This window comes from Aotus nancymaae, unplaced genomic scaffold (assembly GCF_030222135.1).
Source record: "Aotus nancymaae isolate 86718 unplaced genomic scaffold, 86718_ANA_hifiasm-v0.15.2.pri h1tg000007l, whole genome shotgun sequence".
NCBI classification, from domain to species: Eukaryota; Metazoa; Chordata; class Mammalia; order Primates; family Aotidae; genus Aotus; species Aotus nancymaae.
The window spans coordinates 61531983-61554772 of record NW_026988418.1 but is presented as its reverse complement, the minus strand read 5'-3'; the positions used below and the strand labels follow the sequence as shown (position 1 = coordinate 61554772).

At 39.7% G+C, this 22790-nt stretch overlaps 1 protein-coding gene across 13 annotated transcripts in view; it reads right to left on the bottom strand.

Moving 5' to 3' along the window:
- Positions 1-22790, bottom strand: part of PHTF1 (putative homeodomain transcription factor 1) — an 84148-nt gene that overhangs the window by 41377 nt on the left and 19981 nt on the right. For 7 of the 13 annotated variants that reach the window (XR_010341238.1, XM_021672720.2, XM_064372691.1 and 4 more), the window contains 3 exons: positions 11938-12094; positions 9960-10094; positions 2150-2200 (listed from right to left, as the gene is read on the bottom strand). Coding sequence is in view for 12 of the 13 variants with exons in the window: in XM_021672720.2 (XP_021528395.2) it covers positions 2150-2200; positions 9960-10094; positions 11938-12094 (343 nt within the window). In the remaining variant the exon portion in view is untranslated. Of the gene's footprint in view, positions 1-2149; positions 2201-9959; positions 10095-11937; positions 12095-22429; positions 22523-22790 lie in introns of all 13 variants that reach the window. The other 6 variants (XM_064372685.1, XM_064372686.1, XM_064372692.1 and 3 more) reach the window with 2 other exon arrangements.

Here is a 22790-nt window from a genome sequence, read left to right as displayed (position 1 = left end):
CCACATCTTCTCAAATACAATGCAACTCCTACCTTATGTTGTCTGTTATTGCCACTCCACTAGGCCAGCAGCTTAGGGTGCACATGACCTACTGAGATACCAGCTGGGGTGGCCAGGGAGTGCTTGTGCCACCCCTACTGCAAAGCCAGGCAGTGTTGCTCATAGTCCAGGAAGAGAGAGGAGTAAAAAGGACCTTGTCTTGCAACTTGGATACCAGCTCAGCCAGAGTAGAACAAAGGACCAGAATCCTGAGGCCCCCATTCTAGGCCCTAGCTTCTGAATGACATTTGCAGACACACCTTGGACCAAAATGGAACCAGCACAGTTGAAGGGAAGGACCTAGCCCTGGCAGCATTCATCACCTGCTGACCAAAGAGGCCCTGGACTCTGTATAATCAACAGTGGTATCCAGGCAGTACTCACTGTGGGCCTTGGGTGAGACTCAGAGCCATGCTGGCCTCAGGAGTGACCCAATATATTCTCAACTGTGGTAGCTACAGGGAGAGACTCCTTCTGCTTGAGGAAAAGACAGGGAAGAGTAAAGGGGACCAGGGTACCAGCTCAACCACAGTGGGGTAGAGCACCAAGTGTTCTCTCAAGGTCCCTCATTCTAGGCCTTACCTTCTGGATGGTATTTCTGGACCCACTCTGGGACAGAGGGAAGCCCACTGCCCTGAAGGGAGATACCCAGGCCTATCAGTATTGACCACAAGCTGATCAAAGAGCCCTTGGACTTGAGTGAATATCGACAATAGCCATGCAGTACTTGCTGCAGGCCTAGAGCAGCAGTGGCCACAGGAGAGATTCCTCTGCTTGAGGAAAGGGGAGAGAAGAGTGGGAAGGAGTTTGTCTTTTGCCTTGGTTCCAGCTCAGCTACCACACAATAGAGCAACAGGTAGATTCCTAAGGTTCTCGACGTCAGGCCCTGGCTGCCAGACAGCATCTCCAGATCCGCCCAGAGCCAGGGGTAACTTGCTGCCCTGAAAGGAAGGACGTAAGCCTGGCTTGGTTTGCCACCTACTGACTGTAGTGCCCTTGGGCTTTGTGTGAACATAGGTGGTAGACAGGCAAGTGGTCGCCATGTGGACCTTCAGCAAGATCCAGTGCTGGGCAGGCTTCAGGCCTGCCCCAACCCAGTCCCAGTATTAATGGCCACAGAGGTGCTGTGTCACCCCTCCTAGCTCCAAGCAGCTCAGCACAGAGAGAGACTCCACTTGTTTGGGAGAAAGTTAGGGAAAAGAACACGAGTCTCTGCCTGGTAATCCAGAGAATTCTCCCAGATCTGACCCAAGACCACCAAGGCAGTAACCTCGACAAGTCTGCTGGAGCAACGACATTATTAGGCTTAGGGTACCCCCTAATGCAGATACAGCTGCAGTGACGAAAGACTTAGAGCACAACACACAATTCCCCTCAAATACTTGGAAAGGCTTCCCAAGGACAGGTACAAAGAAGCCCAGACTGTGAAGTCTACAATATACATCTAACCATTCAATGTACAAACACTAATGAGCATCCACAAGCATCAGGACCATGGAACAAAACATGATCTCACCAAACGAACTAATAAGATACCAGTGACCAATTCCAGAGAGACAGAAATATACAACCTTAGAGACAGAAAATTCAAAATAGCTATTTTTGGCCAGGCACAGTGGCTCATGCCTATAATCTCAGTACTTTGGGAGGCCAAGAGGCAGGTGGATCACTTAAGCTAAGAAGTTCGAAACCAGCCTGGGCAACATGGCAAAACCTCATCTCTATAAAAAAATATAAAAATTAGCTGGGTGCACTGGCATGTGCCTGGAGGATCACTTGAGCCTGGGAGGTGGAAGTTGCTGTGAACCAAGATTGCACCATTGCACTTCAACCTGAGAGATGAGAGTGAAATCCTGTCTCAAAAAAAGCTATTTTGAGGAAACTCAAAGAAATCCAAGATAACACAGAGAAGGAATTCAGAATCCTATCAGATAAATTTAACAAAAAGTAAAATAACTAAAAAAACAAACAAATTCTGGAGCTGAAAATGCAACTGACATACTGAAGAATGCATCAGAGTCTCTTACCAGCAGAATTGATCAAGCAGAAGAAAGAATTAAAAATACACAGAGGAGATAAAAGAAAAAAGAACAAAAAAAATGAAACTCACCTAAAAGATCTGGAAAATAGCCTCAAAACAGCAAATCTAAGAGTTATTGACCTTAAAGAGGAGGTAGAGAGAGAGATAGGAGTATAAAGTTTATTCAAAAGGATAATAACAAAAAACTTCCCAAACCTAGAGTAAGATACCAATATTCAAGTACAAGAAAGTCATACAATACCAAACAGATTTAACCAAAAGAAAAATACCTCAAGGCATTTAACAATCAAACCCTCAAAGATAAAGGATAAAGAAAGGATACAGGGGCTGGGGGCGGTCGCTCACGCCCGTAATCCCAGCACTTTGGGAGGCCGAGGCGGGTGGATCACGAGGTGAAGAGATCAAGACCATCCTGGTCAACATGGTGAAACCCCGTCTCTACTAAAAATACAAAAAATCAGCTGGGCATGGTGGCGCATGCCTGTAATCCCAGCTACTCAGAAAGCTGAGGCAGGAGAATGGCCTGAACCCAGGAGGCGGAGGTTGCAGTGAGCCGAGATCGCGCCATTGCACTCCAGCCTGGGTAACAAGAGCGAAACTCCATCTCAAAAAAAAAAAAAAAAAGAAAGGATACTAAAAGCAGCAAGAGAAAAGAAACAAATGGCATACAAAGATGCTCCAATATGTCTGGCAGCAGACTTCACAGGCTAGGAGAGTGGTATGACATGTTTATTTACTTATTTATTGTTACTTTTTTTTTTTTTTTTTTTTTTGAGAAAGGGATCTCAGTTGCCCAGGCTGAAGTTTACTATCACAATCACAGCTCACTACTGTCTCAACCTCCTAGGCTCAAGCGATTCTCTTGTCTCAACCTCCAGCATAACTGGAACCACAGGCACATGCCACCACACCCAGCTAATTTTTTATTTTTATTTTTGTAGAGACTGCGTCTCCCTAATGTTGCCCAGGCTGGTCTTGAACTCCTGGGCTCAAGCAGTACTCCTATCTTGGTTTCCCAAAGTGCTGGGATTACAGGCATGAGCCACTAGATCCAGCCAGACTGACACATTTAAATTGCTAAAGGAAAAATCTTTTTATCATAGAATAGTATATCCAGCAAAAATAAACTTCAAACAGGAAGGAAAAATAAAAACATCCCCAGAAAACACAAAAGCTGAAGGATTTCATCAACAATAGACCTGCCTACAGAAATGCAAAAGAGAGTTCTTTAAACTGAAAGGACATTAATGAGCAATAAGCAATCATCTGAAGTTACAAAACTCATTGGTAATAGTAAATACATAAAAAAAGGCAGAATATTATAACCTTGTAATTGTGGTGTGTAAACTACTCATATCTTCAATAGAAAGACTAAAACATGAACCAGTTAAAAAAATACAACATTTCAAGACATAGACAGTACAATAAGATATAAATACAAACAACAAAAAGTTTAAAAGCAGGGGGACAGAGTGAAAGTGTACAGTTGTTATCACTTCTCTCTTTGCTGGTTTATGAGTTTGCTTGTTTATGCAATCAGTGTTATCAGTTTAAAATAATAGGTTAAAAAATATTATTTGCAAGCCTCAATGTAACCCCAAATTAAAAATAATAATAGATACACAAGAAATAAAAAGAAATTAATTTAAAAATACCACTAGAGAAAATCACCTTCATTAAGAGGAAGACAGGAAGGAAAGAAGGAAGAGAGGATCACAAATGAACCAGAAAACAACTAACAAAGTGGGAGGAGTAAGTCCTTACTTATCAATAATGGCATGAAATGTAAATGAACTAAACTTTCTAATCAAAAGACACAGAGTGGCTTAATGAATTTTTTAAAAAATCCATGCTCTATTGCCTACAAGAAACAAACTTTACCTATAAAGATACACACAGGCTGAAAATAAGGGAATGGAAAAAGATATTCCATTCTAATAGAAACTAAAAATTAGCAGGAGTAGTGTATTAGTTCATTTTCATGCTGCTGCTGAAGACATACCCAAGAATGGGGGAAAAAAAAGAGATTTAATTGGACTTACAGTTCCACATGGCTGGGGAGGCCTCAGAATCATGGCAGGAGGTGAAAGGCACTTCTTACATGGTGGCGGCAACAGAAAATGAGGAAGAAGCAAAAGCGGAAACCCCTGATAAACCCATCAGATCTCATAAGACTTACTCACTATCACAAGAATAGCATGGGAAAGACCAGCCCTCATGACTCAATTACCTCCCCCTGAGCTCCTCCCACAACCCTTGGTAATTCTGGGAGATACAATCAAGTTGAGATTTGGGTGGGGACACAGCCAAACCATATCATTCTGTCCTTTGCCCCTCCAAATCTCATGTCCTCACATTTCAAAACCAATCATGCCTTCCCAATACTCCCCCAAAGTCTTAACTCATTTCAACATTAACCCAAAAGTTCACAGTCCAAAATCTCATCTGAGACAAGGCAAGTCCCATCTGCCTATGAGCCTGTAAAATCAAAAGCAAGCTAGTTACTTCCTAGATACAATGGGGTACAGGTATTGGGTAAATACAGACATTCAAAATGGGAGAAATTGGCCAAAACAAAGGGGTTACAGGGCCCCTGCAAGTCTGAAATCCCATGGGGCAGTCAAATTTTGAAGCTCCAAAGTTATCTCCTTTGACTCCAGATCTCACATCCAGGTCACCTTGATGTAAAAGGTGGGAACACATTATCTTGGGCAGCTCTGCCCTTGTGGCTTTGCAGGGTACAGCCTCCCTCCTGACTGCTTTCATAGGCTGGTGTTGAGTGTCTGCAGCTTTTCCAGGCACACAGTGCAAGCTGTCAGTGGATCTACCATTCTCGAGTCTGGAGGATGGTGACCCTCTTCTCACAGCTCCTGTAGGCAGTGCCCCAGTAGGGACTCTGTGTGGGGGTTCCAATCCCACATTTCCCTTCTGTACTGCCCTAGCAGAGGTTCTCCATGAGGGCCCCACCCCTGCAGCAAACTATTGCCTGGGCATCCAAGTGTTTCCATACATCTTCTGAAATCTAGGCAGGGGTTCCCAAGCCTCAGTTCTTGACTTCTGTGTACCTGCAGTCTCAACACCATGTGGAAGCTGCCAAGGTTTCGGGCTTCCATCTTCGGAAGTCATGACCTGAGCTGTACACTGGCTCCTTTCAGCCATGACTGGAGCAGCTGGGACACAGGGCACCAAGTCCCTAGGCTTCACACAGCATGAGGATCTTGGGTCTAGCCCACAAAACTCCTTTTTCCTCCTGGGCCTCCAGGCCTGTGATGGGAGAAGCTGCTGTGAAGGTGTCTGACATGGACTGGAAACATTTTCCCCATTGTCTTGGGGATTAACATTAGGCTCCTTGCTACTTACGCAAATTTCTGCAGCCAGCTTGACTTTCTCCCTAAAAAAATGAGTTTTTCTTTTCTATTGCATAGTCAGGCTGCAAATTTTCCAAACTTTTATGCTCTGCTTTCCTTATAAAACTGAATGCCTTTAACAGCACCCAAGTCACCTCTTGAATGCTTTGCTGCTTAGAAATTTTTTCTGCCAGATACCCTAAATCATATCTCTTAAGTTCAAAGTTCCACAAATCTCTAAGGCAGGGCAAAATGCCACCAGTCTCTTTGCTAAAACATAATAAGAGTTACCTTTGCTTCAGTTCCCAAAAAGTTCCTCATCTCCCTCTGTTATCACCTCAGCCTGGACCTTATTGATCATATCAGTATCAGCATTTTTGTCAAAGCCATTCAACAACTCTCTAGGAGGTTCCAAACTTTCCTACATTTTCCTATCTTCTTCTGAGCCCTCCAAACTCTTCCAACTTCTGCCTGTTACCCAGTTCCAAAGTTGCTTCCACATTTTCAGGTATCTTTTCAGTAACGCCCCACTCTACTGGTACTGATTTACTGTATTAGTTTGCTTTCATGCTGCTGATAAAGACATACCTGAGACTGAGAAGAAAAAGAGGTTTAATTGGACTTACAGCTCCACATGGCTGGGGAGGCTTCAGAATCACGGCAGGAAACAAAAGGCACTTCTTACATGATGGCAGCAAGAGAAAATAAGGAAGAAGCAAAAGCGGAAACTCCTGATAAACCCATCAGATCTTGTGAGACTTATTCACTATCACAAGACTAGCACAGGAGAGACCAGCCCTCATGATTCAATTACCTCCCCCTGGCTCCCTCCCACAACATGAGAATTCTGGGAGATACAATTCAAGTTGAGATTTGGGTGGGGACACAGCCAAACCATATCAAGTAGCTGTACTTATATCAGACAAAATAGATTTTAACTATAAAAAGAGTTAATGAAGGTCATTATATAAAGATAAAGGGGTCAATTCAGCAAGAGGATATAACAATTGTAAATATATATGCACCCAACACTGGAGCACCCAGAAACATAAAGCAAATATTATTAGAGCTAAAGAGAGAGAGAGACTCCAATACAATAATAGCTGGAGACTTCAACCTCAGCATTAGACCTTTTCAGCATTAGACAGATCATCCAAACAGAAAAATCAACAAAGAAACACTGGACTTGATCAACACTACAAACCAAATAGACCTGACAGATATTTACTGAACATTTCATCTATCGGCTATAGAATACACATTCTTCTCCTCAGCACAAGAATCATTCTCAGGGATATGCCATATTATAACCACAAAACAAGTCTTAAAACATTCCAAAAAATTAAAATGATATCAAGTATCACCAGGAGAGTACAGCATCCCTCCTGACTGCTTTCACAGGCTGGAGTTGAGTGTCTGTGGCTTTTCCAGGCACACAGGGTGGATCTACCATTCTGGAGTCTTGAGGACAGTGGCCACTCTTCTCACAGTTCCACTAGGCAGTGCCCTCCAGTGGTGACTCCGTGCGGTGGTACCAATACCACATTTCCCTTCCACACTGCCCTGGCAAAGGTTCTCCATGAATGCCCTGCCCTGGCAGCAAACTTCTGCCTGGACATGCAAGCATTTCCATACATCCTCTGAAATCTAAGCAGAGGTTCCCAAATCTCAATTCTTGACTTCTGTGCACCTCTACAAAAAATACAAAAAATTAGGGAGGATTGTGGTGGCACACGCCTGTGGTCCCAGGTACCTGGGGGCTTCACATACAAGAATCGTTTGAACTGGAAGGCAGAGGTTAGAATGAGCCAAGATCATGCCACTGCACTCAAGCCTGGGCAACAAAATGAGGTGCTGTCTCAAATAATAATAATAAATATAAAATAAATAAATAAAAAGATCCTTCATCATGACCAAGTAGGGTTATACCAGGGATGCAAGGATAGTTCAACATACATACAAATCAATCATGTGACACATCATACCAACAGAATGAAGGACAAAAACCATATAATCATTTCAATTGATGCTGAAAAAGTACTTGATAAAATTCAGTATCTCTTCATGATAATAATTCTCAAAAATCAGGATATAGAAGGAACATACCTCAACAGAATAAAAGTCATATATGACAGACCCACAGCTGGTATCATACTGACTGAGAAAAAAACTAAAAGCCTTTCCTCTAAGATCTGGAAAATGACAAGGATGACCACTTTCATCACTGTTATTCAATATAGTACTAGAAGTCCTAGCTAGAGCAATTAGACAAGAGACAGAAATAAAAGGCATACAAATTGGAAAAGAAGAATTCAAATTACCTTTGTTTACAGATAAAATTTTATATTTGGAAAAACCTAAAGATTCTGCCAAAAAAGTATTAGAACTGATAAATTCATTCATGTTGCAGGATACAAAATCAACATAAAAAATCAGTAGCATTTCTATATGCCAACAGCAAACAATCTAAAAAAGAAATCAAGAAAATGATATCATTTCTAATAGATACAAATAACATTAAACACCTAGCAGTTAACCAAAGAAGTAAAAGATCTCTATAATAAAAACTATAAAACATTGATGTAAGAAATTTAAGAGAATGCAAAAAATATGAAAAGATAGTTTATGAAATGGAAGAATCAATATTGTTAAAAATATCCATACTAACCAAAGCAATCTTCAGATGCAATGCAATCCTTTTAAAAATACCAATGACATTCTTCACAGAAATAGAAAAAACAATCTTAAAATTGATACGGAATAAAAAAAGACCCAAAATAGCCAAAGCTGTTCTGAGTAAAAATAACAAACTGAAGGAATCACATTACTTGACTTCAAATTATACTATAGCACTATAGTAACCAAAGGAGCACGGTACTGGCATAAAAACACGTACGCTAATGGAACAGAATTGAGAACCCAGAAATAAATCCATACATCTACAGCGAACCATTTTTTTTTTTTTTTTTTTTTTTTTGAGACAGGATCACACTCTGTCACTCAGGCTGGAGTACAGTGGTGAGATCTTGGCTCACTACAACCTCTGCCTCCCAGGTTCAAGCGATTCTCCTGCTTCCACCTTCCGAGTAGCTGGGATTACAGGTACCCACCACTACACCCAGCTAATTCTTGTATTTTTAGTACAGACAAGGTTTCACCATGTTGGCCAGGCTGGTCTGGAACTCCTGACCTCAAATGATCCATCCGCCTCAGCCTCCCAAAGTGCTGGGATTACAGGCATGAGCCACCACGCCCGACCGACAGTGAAGTCAGTTTTGACAAAGATGCCAAGAACATACACTGGAGAAAGGACAGTTTCTTCAATAAACAGTGCTGGAAAAACTGAACATCCACGTGTGGAAGAATGAAACTAGACCCTTATCTCTCACCATATACAATATCAAATAAAAGTGAATTAAAGATCTAAATCTAGGACCCCAAACTATGAAACTACTAAAAGAAAACATAAGGGAAACTCCCCAAACATTGGTCTGGGCAAAGATTTCTTAAATAACACTCCATGAACACAAGCAACCAAAGCAAAATGGACAAATGATATCACAAGTTAAAAAGCTTCTATGTAGCAAAGGAAACAATCAACCAAATGAAAAGATAACTCACAGAATGAGAGAAAGTAAGTGCAAATTATCCATCTGAGAAGGGATTAATAACCAAAATATATAAGGAGCTCAAACAACTCTATACAAAATAATCTAATAATCTGATTTTTTTAAATGGGCAAAAGATCTGAATAGACATTTCTCAGAAGAAGACATACAAATGGCAAACAGGTGTATGAAAAGGTGTTCACATCATTGATCACAGAAATGCAAATTAAAACCACAAGATATTATCTCACACCAGTTAAAATGGCTTTTATCCAAAAGACAGGTGACAACAAATGCTGGAAAGTATATGGAGAAAAGGGAACCCTTGTACACTGCTGGTGAGAATGTAAAGTAGTACAACCACTACGAAGACCAGCTTGGAGGTTCCTCAAATAAACAAAAATAGAACTACCAGATGATCCAGCATTCCCGCTGCCAGGTATATTAACCAAAAGAAAGGAAATCAGGCCAAGTGTGGTGGCTCACACCTGAGGCTTGAGGTCAGGGATTTGAGATCAGCCTGGGCAACATGGTGAAACACAGTCTCTACTAAAAATACAAAAATTAGCCAGGTGTGGTGGCAAGCACCTGTAATCCCAGCTACCCAGGAGGCTGAGACAGAAGAATCGCTTGAACCTGAAAGGCAGAGGTTGCAGTGAGCCAAGATCATGCCACTGCACTCCAAAATGAGACACCATCTCAAAAAAAAAAAAAAAAAAAAAAAAACCAGAATGATACTTTAATGATAGATTACTGCATTCACAGGTAATATAACAGGGAAGACCGCATTTTCAGCAAGCAAACCCTCTGATAACCCTTAAAAATCACACCATAACAAGTCTATGCTACTTACTCCTATGGTCTGATGATATGATATACTTTGTAAACGCTGTGAATACAACATCAAGTAAAAAAGACTCCCACCTGTTGCCAAAGATAGTCTCCCAAAAACCACCAATAACAGGTACAGATTCCAAACTTTCTATTCCTCTGACTTTATCAGAGGAGTTATTTCCATTTTCTCGGCTCCCATCACCATTTACAGTTTTTCGTAATTTTCTACAAAAAAAAAAATTTCAATAACTTCAGATTATTCAAGACCCTTTCTATTTCTGCCCAAAATATCCCTACAGAAAATTATACTGATAAACTACTACCTAAAATCAAGTATCGTTTAACTTCACATACTGAGGATAAATTATACAAGTACTTTCTGATTTGAGGGCAAAACAGATTCCAAACCAAAGTCCTATGCTACCATTTTTTTCAGTCATTAAAGAAATAGAACTGCTATTCAGAATCTACTAAAAAAATTTTCCACTTGTATGACCAAGAGTCTGAGGCACATTCAATACCACAAGCAGAAGGAGCAATTTCTTTAAATATGGACATTAGGAATCTACCTCTTATGGCATATTTTATATGGCATATTTTATATTTTATAAGGGTAACTTAGAAAAATAGCAACTGATCACTTTTTACTGATATCCTATACAATTAAAAGATATATCCTATAAATATCAGTAAAACATACCATAGCATTTTATTTCCTTAGAAAACATCAATTTAATTGAATTTATAAGAACTCTTCTTTTAAAAAACTTTTTTAAAATAACATTCAAAAATAAGAATATGTTGAAATTCATTTCACCTAATGGAAAATTTGTATTTAGTAATTGCTTACGCAGGCAAAAATCTAGAGATACTCTGAGGGAAGATAACATAACTTCTGGAAGATAATGCATATACCTAAGAAATCTTCAACAGTTCCAAAACTCATATAAACATATAATCAATTAAAATATAACATGAATTCAATATGTAAAGAAAAACCAAATCAATCCTTATTAAAAGTTTAGACGGCCAGGTGCGATGGCTCACACCTGTAATCCCAGTACTTTGGGAGGCCGAGGCAGGTGGATCACCTGAGGTCAGGAGTTCCAGACCAGCCTGACCAACATGATGAAACCCTGTCTCTACTAAATACAAAAAAAAAAAAAATTAGCCGGGCATGGTGACATATGCCTGTAAGCCCAGCTACTTGGGAGGCTGAGACAGGAGAATCGCTTGAACCCAGGAGGTGGTAGAGGTTGCAGTGAGCCAAGATTGTGCCACTGCACTTTAGCCTGGGCAACAAGAGCAAACCTCCGTCTCATTAAAAAAAAAAAAAAGGCTAGTCACCATGGCTCACGCCTGTAATCCCAGTACTTTGGGAGGCCAAGGTGGGCAGATCATGAGGTCAGGAGTTTGAGATCAACCTGGCCAACATAGTGAAACCCCGTCTCTACTAAAAATATAAAAAAATTAGCTGGGCATGGTGACGGGTGCCTGTGATCCCAGCTACTTGGGAGGCTGAGGCAGGAGAATCACTTGAACTCAGAAGGCGGAGGTTGCAGTGAGCCAAGATCGTGCCACTGCACTCCAGTCCCTGGGTGACAGAATGAGACACCATCTCAAAAAAAAGTGTTTAGACCACTTAGAAATCAATTCTTATTACACACTTTTGAAAAAAGGTAAAATTTTAGTAGCACTAACCAAACGTACCAAGATCTTTGTTTACAGTGAATTTTCATCAAATTTTGATTAAGACTGAATTTCAAAGAAAAAGTTTTTTTCAAAGCCAATCTATAAGATAAATTTTAATGAAGAATAATAAAGTATAGAAATTTTCCTTTTAAACACCCGTAGTGAATGACAAAATCCCAAACTGAAACTAAAAGTTTGTAAAAAGGTTTCTCAGCATCAAGGAGAAAACTGAAAAGTAATGCATTCATTTTCCAAGCCAAAAAAATAATTAAAAAATACACAAAAGATGGAGATTTTAAATGAATCAAAGGTTTTATAAATCTCTACACTACCTCTCTCAGACAATACACAACTACAGTGTACTTTCTCATCTTACCTTCTTCTCCGATTTCCATTGTTTCCTGATGGTCTCGTTAACTGAGTAGACACAATTTGACAGTGGACAGTTCCCATGAGTAGCATAAGGCACAAGGGTCCAAGTACTTCACTTACATTCACAATAGGCATCATCAAATATAAGACAATTGCTATAACTGAAGAGGTTTTAAGATGTCAAACATTAGAGTTCATCTTTAAAATTAATTCTAAAAACTATATAAACTGTTTCTTTAAAAATCCATCATTTAAAAAAGTACAGAAGTAAATAATCCTACAATACTCATCCAGTAGCACATCAGCCAAGTGAAAACCAGAAGCCCTATATCTCTCGGCAAGTGAAGAATACGTGTTAAAAGGATTTCGCTTTCTGGCAGTATGATAATTTAGATATTTCAAAAGGGTTTCCACTGCGAAACAACAAGATGCTGTATATAACACACATCCTGAAGTGTTGTTACTCAAAGGAAGAATATTTTCCAAAGCTACACAGAAAGCAAAGAGCAAAGATGGGAACTGAACCTAGGTAGTCAAGCTCCTGAGTTCTCACTCTAAAACTACTATGCTATATTACCTTTTCATTTCATATATAATAAAGAGGAAATATATATACACACATATGTAATGCAAATTAAAGCATATATATAAAATGTTTAAAGAAGTAAATGAAAGAAATGGAAAAATATCAAAGATTATCTCCGTATTTTAACATATTTCAGATTTTCACATAAATAGTAATTCTTGTTCTATACAAACTATTCCTGTGTGGAGAAAAAGTTACCTCTTTCATGCCCTAATAAAATCCCAATGCTCAAACACAATAATAAAAGTACCCAGACAATATACTACAGACTTTTTTGACTTGAGAATGTGAATATAAAGTTACCACTAAAAGTAACACCATGAAGATAGGGAGTTTTGTCTGGCTTGTTCACTGTTATATCTAAAACCAGTACCTGGAGCACAGAATAGGCACTCAATATATGTTGGATAAATGACTGAAATACTATCAAAGTGAATTTGACTTTTAAAAGTAGAAAATTTATCATAGCATCTAGAAGACTACGTGGCACAGACACAACAGGCTTCAGTATTTGTTGACTCAACTGAATTAATGTAATAATTTCACACAATGTAATTTTGATCACATCCATACAAATCATCTCAATTGATAGTTATGAATAAAGAATTTGGCTGGTGGCTGGGCATGGTGGCTCACATCTGTAATCTCAGCACTTTGTGAGGTCTGGTGGGTGGATCACTTGAGCCCAGAAGTTCAAGATCAGCCTGGGCAACATGGCAAAACTTCATCTCTACAAAAACTCCAAAAACATTAGCTGAACATGGTGGCACGTGCCTGTGGTCCCACTCCCAGCCTACCGGGCAGGCTGATGTGGGAGGATCATTTGAGCCCAGGTAGTCAAGGCTGTAGTGAGCCAAGATCACACCACTGCACTCCAGACTGGGCAACAGAGTGAGAATCTGTCTCAAAAAAAAAAAAATTTGGTTGGCAAAACAAAAATGGACAAATGGGATCACATCAAGTTAAGCCAATATCACACCACTGCATTCCAGCCTGGGCGACAGAGTGAGACTCTGTCTCGGGAGGCAGGGGCGGAGGGAGCTTCTACACAGCAAAGGAAACAATCAACCAAGAGAAGAGACAACTCACAGAATGATAGAAAGTAGTGCAAATTATCCATCTGACAAGGGATTAATAACCAGAATATATAAGGAGCTCAAACAACTCTATACAAGATAATCTAATAATCTGATTTTTAAGTGGGCAAAAGATCTGAATAGACATTTCTCAAAAGAAAACATATAGACGGCAAACAGGTGTATGAAAAGGTGCTCATATCATTGATCACAGAAATGCAAATCAAAGCCACAATAAGATATCATCTCACCCCAGTTAAAATGGCTTTTATCCAAAAGACAGGCGATAGCAAATGCTGGAAAGGATATGGAGAAAAGGGAACCCCTGTACACTGCTGGTGGGAATGTAAAGCAGTACAATCACTATGAAGACCAGTTTGGAGGTTCCTCAAATAAAAATAGAACTACCATATATGATCCAGCAATCCCACTGCTGGGTATATGCCCAAAAGAAAGAAAAATGATCATCAGGCACTGTGGCTCATGCCTGTAATCTCAGCACTTTAGGAGGCCAAAGTGGGCAGATCACTTGAGGTCAGAAGTTCAAGACCAGCCTGGGCAACATGGTGAAACTCCATCTCTACTAAAAATACAAAAACTTGCCAGACATGGTGGCAGGCACCTGTAATCCTAGCTACTCAGGAGGCTGAGGCAGGAGAATCACTTGAATTCAGGAGGCAGAGGTTGCAGTGAGCCAAGATTGTGCCACTGCACTCCAGTCCCTGGGTGACAAAAAGAAACTCCATCTCAAAACAAACAAAAAAGAACAAAAGAAAGAAAGGAAATCAGTGTATCAAAGAGACCTCTGCACTCCCACATTTGTTGCAGCACTGTTCACAATAGCCAAGATTTGGAAGCAACCTAAGTGTCCATCAACAGATGATGGATAAAGAAAATGTGGTGCATATACACAATGGAGTACTATTCAGCCATAAAAATTAGATTCTGCCATTTGCAACAACATGAACGGATCTAGAGGATTTTATGTTTAGTGATATAAACTAAGCAGAAAGACAAACTTCGCATGTTCTCACTTATTTGGGGGAGCTAAAAATTAAAATGACTGAACTCTAGGAGACAGAGAGTAGAAGGATGGTTACCTGAGGCTGAGAAGGGTAGTGGGGTGGAGTGGGGGATGGGGACAATTCATGGGACAGAATGAAAAATACCTAGTATTTGATTGCACAACAGGATGACTATAGTCAATCCTATGTTATTGACTATACAGTCAATAATTTAATTGTACATTTAAAAATAACTAAAATAGTATAACTGGATTATTTGTAACACAAAGGATAAATGTTTGAGAAGATGAATACCCTATTTGCCATGATGTGATTATTATGCATTGCATGCCTGTATCAAAGTATCTCATGTACCTTAAAAATATATATACCTACTATATATCCACAAAAATTAAAAAGTTAAAAAAAAAAAAAGAATTTGGTTGGCGTTTGATCCCAGTTCCTGGCAGGTAACCTCTAAACCCCTGAATTTCCTAAATGAAAGTATCTTTGCTATTCACTGTGGGCCCCTTGTGCCAGAACTGATAGTTTATACTAACGAGGTACCTAGGATGGCTGCTGGTCACCCCAAAAAGACCAAATATGTGATTAAAGGTTTGGGTCTTTGAGCCACATTAGGAGACCTCTGAAGAGTGAAGGGGGATGGAGGCTGCATTAAACCAAATGTCAATGATTCCATCAATCAGGCCTAAATAATAAAGTCTCAATAAAAACTCTACATACCAAAGCCTCAGGGAGCTTCCCTGGGTGGCAAGATTCTGCATATTGCTATCTGAGGACAACAGAAGCATCCTGTTTGGAACCATCCCAAATACTCCCTTATATCTCTCTTCTCATTTATATCCTGTTGCTATAATGAAACTCTAATTGTAAGTTTAGCACCTTCTGGAGTTCTGAGAGTCATTTCATCCAATCATCAAACCTAAGGGAGTACCTGGGGGACTCCCAAAACTGTAGCTACCTGGTCAGAAATGAGAGTGACCCTGGGGACCCCCAAACTTGCAGCTGGTATCTGAAGTGAGAACAGTCTTGTGGAGGATTATGCCCTCAACCTGTGAAGTCTGACCCAACTCCCGGTAACAGTAAAAAAAGCATTATATTAAAAAAGCACATACATGCATTTGTTTCAGATTTGTAGTTCACCTCAAATGCCCATCTTTTCTAAAATATTCAGAATAAAAATACTTCTTTAACATGCTAAAGAATATATAACTAAAATCAATACACATCATATGTTAGTGAAGACATTCTGAATCAGGAATAAAACAAGAATGACCACTCACTGTTATCACTTAACATTACTCTGAAATGCTGACTGATTTGGGGAAAGTAAATGAAATGTATGGGAAAGGAGAAAACCAAATTTTCAACATCTGCCAACTATATGGTTGTATCATTATAAAATCTAATACAAGCACTGAAAAACTATTAGAATTGATGACAATGAGTTTAATAAAGCGGCTGGTTATAAAAATTTTAATTATAAACCAATAGCTTTCAAATGTGACAGTGAAAACCACTTAAAATTTGTAAAAAAAAAAAATATATATATATAAAAGTCATGTATTTTCAGCAGCAGCAACAAAGACAAAATATTTTAATTTCAGGTGGATATCTCTAAGTATCTCTCAATAGATGAATGTATAAACAAAACATGGTATATACATACAATGGAATGTAATTCAGCCTTAAAAAGGAAGAATTCTGAAACATTCTACATGGGTGACCATGATTATGCTAAGTGAAATAAGCCAGTTACAAAAGGACAAACACCATATAATTCTGCTTATATGATGTTCCCAGAGTAGTCAAAATTACAGACATAGAAAGTAGAATGGTGGCTGCCAGGGACTATGGGTAGGGGAAATAGGGAGTTTAATTGGTATGGAGCTTGAGTTTGGGAAGATGAAAAAATTTCTGGGAAATTTCTGGTGGTGGTTGTATTCCAGGATCAATATACTTAATGCCACTGAACTTTACACTAAAAAATGGTTAAGATGGTGAACTTCATGTTGTATATATTTTACCACAATAAAAAAAAATATTGAATTTAACTTTAATGAGATATAAGCAGGACTTATAAGAAAAAAATCCAGGGCTGGGTGTGGTGGCTCACACCTGTAATATCAACACTTTGGGAGGTTGAGGCAGGAAGATCACTTGACTCCAAGAATTCAAGACCAGCCTGGGCAATATAGCAAGAGCCCATCTCTTAAAAAAATAAAAAAAAAAGTAAAAAATTAAAAACACTAGTTGAGTGTGGTGGCACACACCTATAGTCCCAGCTACTCAGCAGGCTGAGGTGGGAGGATTGCCTGGGCTCAAGGCTGTAGTGAAATATGATCATGCCATAGCACTTTAGCCTGGGAGTAAAAGCGAGACCCCCTTCTCTATTTAAAAAAAAAAAAAAAAAAAGGAAAAAATCCTGCAAAGCTTTACGGAGGGATAAATAAAAGTCCCGATTAAGGCCGGGCACTGTGGCTCACCCCTGCTGTAATCCCAGCACTTTGGGAGGCTGAGGCGGGTAGGTCACCTGAGATCAGGAGTTCGAGACCAGTCTGGCCAACATGGCGAAACCCTGTTTCTACTAAAAAATACCAAAAAATTAGCCAGATGTGGTGGCATGTGCCTGTAGTTCCAGCTACTCAGGAGGCTGAGGCATGAGAATCGCCTGAACCTGGGCAGCAGAGGTTGCAGTAAGCCAAGTAAGAGCATACTGCTGTACTCCAGCCTGGGCAACGGAGACTCCACCTCAATTAAAATTTTAAAAAAAGCCCTATTAAAAGGAGAGATCATATTTCTGTATAGGGAATACTGTAAAGTCAAATTTTCTGTCCATCCTCCAAAAATATATGTATACATTTATATATATGTATGTGTGTTGGGGAAAGGTGGATAATCAGAGAATTCCAATCCAAATTCCAGTATTGTTGATTTTAGGAGGATTTTTGGTTTTAGTCATAATAAAATAATGCTAAACTATTTTGGAAAGGATAAACAAGAAAGCCTGAGAGAAAATGTGTGAATGCAGAATAATAAAGAAATACCTGGCCGGGCGCAGTGGCTCATGCCTGTAATCCCAGCACTCTGGGAGGCCGAGGTGGGCAGATCACCTGAGGTCAGGAGTTTGAAACCAGCATGACCAACATGGGGAAACCCCGTTTCTACTAAAAATACAAAAAATTAGCCAGGTGTGGTGGTGGGTACCTGTAATCCCAGCTACTTGTGAGGTTGAGGCAAGAGAATCGCCTAACCCGGGAGGCGGAGGTTGCAGTGAGCCAAGATCACGCCACTGCACTCCAGCCTGGGCAACAGAGTGAGATTCCATCTGAAAAGAAAAAAAAAAAAAAGATTTTTCCTCCTCTATGTTAATCCATATTAAATAGATGCAGTAATGAAAGTAGTGTGGTATAGATATGAGAATAACCAGAAATTAACAGTACAGAGTATGTAGTCTAGAAACACACCATGGCAAATATGAAAATTTAATATACAGCATAGATATGAGAATAACCAAAACTGAATATGTAATCTAGAAACACACCATGGCATATACAGAAATTTTATATTATTTTATAATTTTATGATGCAATATCTATCAACAAGGAAGAAATAAATAATTTAATGATAAATGTGTAGAAAAAATACTTAATTTCACCCTTACAAGTGATCAAGGAAATGCATATTCAACAAGCAAAATATTTTTTGCATGTCAAATTAGGTAACAATTTTTTATTGTGTGGGGGGGCAGAGGTACAATCAGGGTCTTACTCTGTCAGCCACGCTAGAGTGCAGTGATCAATCACAGCTCACTGTAACCTTGAACTCCTGGGTTCAAGTGTTCCTCCCACCTCAGCCTCACAAGTAGCTGGAACTACAGGAATGCACCACCACGCCTGGCTAATTTTTTGTATTTTTTTTTTTTTGTAGAGATTCAGTCTTGCTATGTTTCCTAGGCTGGTCTCAAACTCCTGGCCTCAAGTCTTCACACTGCAGAGCTTCCCAAAGTGCTGGAATTACAGGTTTGAGCCACAGCTGCCCACCTAGCTAACAATTTTTTAAATTATAATAATGCTGACCATGGTAAAAATAAGTACTCTCATCTATTGCTTTCTAAAAGAACTGTGGCACCAGCAATTTCATTATATGTACTAAAAGCCTTAAATGTCCACATTCTTTGATCTGTTAATTCAATTTCAAAGAATAAATCCTAAAGCAATATAAGGAAAACTTATATTTTCTATTAATCCAGTGGCTCACGCCTGTAATCCCAGCACTTTGGAAGGCCAAAGCAGGTGGTTCACCTGAGGTCAGGAGTTCGAGACCAGCCTGGCCAACGTGGTGAAACCCCTGTCTCTACTAAAAATAAAAAAATAAGCAGGCATGGTGGCATGTGCCTGTAATCCCAGCTACTCAGGAGGCTGACACACAAGAATCACTTGACCCCAGGAGGTAGAGATTGCAGTGAGCCAAGATGACACCACTGCACTCCAGGCTGGGCAACAGTGTGAGACTCTGTCTTGGGGAAAAAAAAAAAAAAAAAGAAAGAAAGGAAGGGAGGGAGGAAGGGAGGGAGGAAGGGAGGAAGGGGAGCTACAGAAATAGCCTCAATCTTCTTAGAGAATACCTAAGTAACCATGAACAGAGTGTTGGAAAAATATGATAAAGCCCATTCTGGTGAGGTCTCAGAAATAAGAAGTAATATGTTACTAGAAACTGAAGGAAAAACAGTCCTTGTTAGAGAGTGGCAAAGAACTTGGCTGAACTGTATTTGTGGTCTAGTACACTGTGGAAAGTGAAACTTATAAGTGATGAAATTGCATATTTAGCCGAAGCTATTTTGAAGTAAAGTGTTAAAGGTGCAGCTTGGCTCTTCCTATGTGCTTATAGTAAAATGTGAGAAGAGAAATTGCTTAAAAGAATAAATTGTTAAGCAAAAAGGAAGCATAACTTAAAGATTTGAAAAGTTCTCAGCCTATCCACATTGTAAAAAGTGAGAAAGCATGTTAAGGAAGTCCCCAGTCACATATAACCAGTTGGTTATAGTTTTGGGATGAGTGCCCTTATAGAAGTGCCCTTATAAATGACTCCTAAGAGCTTCCTTGCCCCTTCCAGCACACGTGAGGACACAGCAAGAAGACTGATACCTACGAATCAGAAAACAGGCCCTCACCAGATACCACATCTTCTGGCACCTTGATCCTGGACTTCCCAGTCTCCAGAATTGTCAGAAATAAATTTGTGTTGATGATAAGCCACCCAGTCTACGGTATTTTTCTTATAGCAGCCTGAACAGACTAAGACAGAAAGGTTACATAAATTACAGTACTCTTACATAATGGACTATTAAGAAGCTATAAAGGCCAGGTGTGGTGGCTCACACCTATAATCCCAGCACTCTAGGAAGCTGAAGCAGAAGGATCACCCAAGGTCAGGAGTTCAAGACCAGCCTAGCCAATATAGTGAAACCCCGTCTCTACCAAAAATACAAAAATTAGCCAGGCGTGGTGGTATGTGTCTGTAGTCCCAGTTACTTGGAAACTGAGGCAGGAGAATCACTTTAACCTGGGAGACAGAGGTTGCAGTGAGCCAAGAACATACCACTGCACTCCAGCCTGGGCAACAGACTGACGCTCTGTCTCAAAAAAAAAAAACAAAAGCAACTATATAAAGATGCTTATGATAAATCCATATGACAGACTACATATGACTTTACATACAATAGATTGTAGACATTAAAATACTTTTTTTTTTAATTTTTTTTTTTTTAAAGATGGGGTTTCGGCCGGGCGTGATGGCTCACACCTGTAATCCCAACACTTTGAGAGGCCGAGGTGGGTGGATCACTTGAGGTCAGGAGTTCGAGACCAGCCTGGCCAACATGGTGAAATCCCATCTTAAAATAAAAAAAATTTAAAAAAAGATGGGGTTTCACCATGATGGCTAGGCTGGTCTCGAACTCCTGACCTCAGGTGATCCACCCACCTCGGCCTCCCAAAGTGCTGGGATTACAGGCGTGAGCCACCGCACCCGGCCTAAAATACTTTTAAATGATGGCCTGCCCATATGATAAATCATTATGCGACTATTAAAATGATGGTTATGAAGACTTAATTTAAATCAAATAAAATTTAAAATTCAGTCTCTTATTGACACTATTTTGAATACTCAATAGCCACATGTGGCTAAGCAGCTACTACACTGGGCAGCACAGATGCAAAACATTTCCATCACAGGTATTCTAATAAATGACACTTTCACAAATTAAAAAAAAAAACCCTATAGATTTGTAAACTCATACATATATTTTTCAGTCTATAACTTAAAAAATTTTTAAACTGACACAGATAAAAGTAAATAACCCATAATTCTTTCACCTTAACCCAACTTTCTCCCATTCTTTGTTCTAATTAATGTCTTTTTGCACAGGTGTAACCATAGTATATGCTGCCTACTTCCTTGGTAGACAATGAGAATACAGTTGTAAAGAGAATATATTGGGTCCATGCACACAGTTAGAAAACATCAGGTAGTGATGTGTAATACAGAAATTAAAACTGATTCACATGATAGTGACTAGAGGGTATTAGGACGACTTAGAAATATAGATAGGAATGGCCTCTTTATGAAAGTTAAGCTGAGATTTAAAGGTGAGAAAAAAGCCAGCCATTTGAAAAGCCTTAAGAATGTTTCAAATGGCTAGTCACGGTGGCTCATGCCTATAATCCCAGCACTTTGGGAGGTCAACAAGGCATGTGAATCACCTGAGGTCAGGAGTTGGAGACCAGCCTGGTCAACACGGTGAAACCCCACGTCTACTAAAAATACAACAAAATTAGCTGGACATGGTGGCATGTGCCTGTAGTCCCAGTTACTCGGGAGGCTGAGGCACAAAGAACTGCTTAAGTCTGAAAGGCAGAGGTTGCAGTGAACCAAGATTGCACCATTGCACTCTAGCCTGGGCAAAAAGAACAAAACTCCACCTTTAAAAAAAAAAAAAAAAAAGAATGCTTCAAACGAAACAAATGGCTCTGTGTGAAGAACAAAAAAAAAGGACATTATGCCTAGAGCCAGCATGAGAAGAGTAGTAAGAAATAGTGCGAGATGATGTCTGAGAGGAGAGCAGGGAACAAGTCCTGTAGGGTACAGGCCATGATAAGAACTTTGGATTTTTATTATACAGTCAACGGAAGTCACTATGGGGTTTTTAGCAGGAAAATGACATGATATGGCTTCTGTTTTTAAAAGATTCCAATAATTGCTGTGAAAAGAACGATTGGTAGAAAGAAGGCTCGGAGCAGATGTTATTCCAGTGGTCTAGGCAAAGAAATGCTGGTGCTGTGGTCAAAGGTCATGGCAGGAGAGACTGAGATAAATAGAATGAAAAATTTGGATGAAGAACTCACAGACTTGGTCACAGATTACCTATAAGAGTTGATGGTAGAGTAGTGTAGGAAGATTTAATTTTTCACCTGAATACTAGGTGACTGATGGTATCATTTAGTGAATTGGAGATGTAAAGAAGAACAAGTTTATACACACATATCTACAAGTCAGGAATTCCATTTTTTTATGTAATTAAGTTCAAGATACCAATTAAATCTCCATATGGAAATGTCAAGCAGGCAATTAGATTTACAAGTCTGAAGTTCAGCAGAGAGATCTGGCCTGAAGATACAGATTTGGGAATCATCAGTATATCAACTACATTTAAAGCAATAGGGCTTAATGAGAGTACTTAAGAGAACAGAACCTAGGGTGCAAACTTTAGGTAATCCAATATTCAGGCTGGACACAGTTGGCTCACACCTGTAATTCCAACGCTTTGGGAGGCCAAGGTGGGAGGACTGCTTGAGCCTAAGAGTTCAAGACCAGTCTGGGTAGCATGTCATCACCTTGTCTCTACAAAAAAAAAATAGAAAAATTAACCAGGCACAGTGGCATACAACTGTAGTGCCAGCTACTTGGGAAGCTGAGGTGTAAGGATTGCTTGAGTCTGGGAGGTCAAGGCTGCAGTGAGCTGTGATCATGCCACTGCACTCCAGCCTGGGTGATAGAGAGAGACCCTGTCTCAAAAAAACAAAAACAAAAAACACACATACCCAATATTCAAAGGCTCAAAGGTCATATACAAGAAAAGACTGAGAAGACCAGTGAGACAGATAAAAAG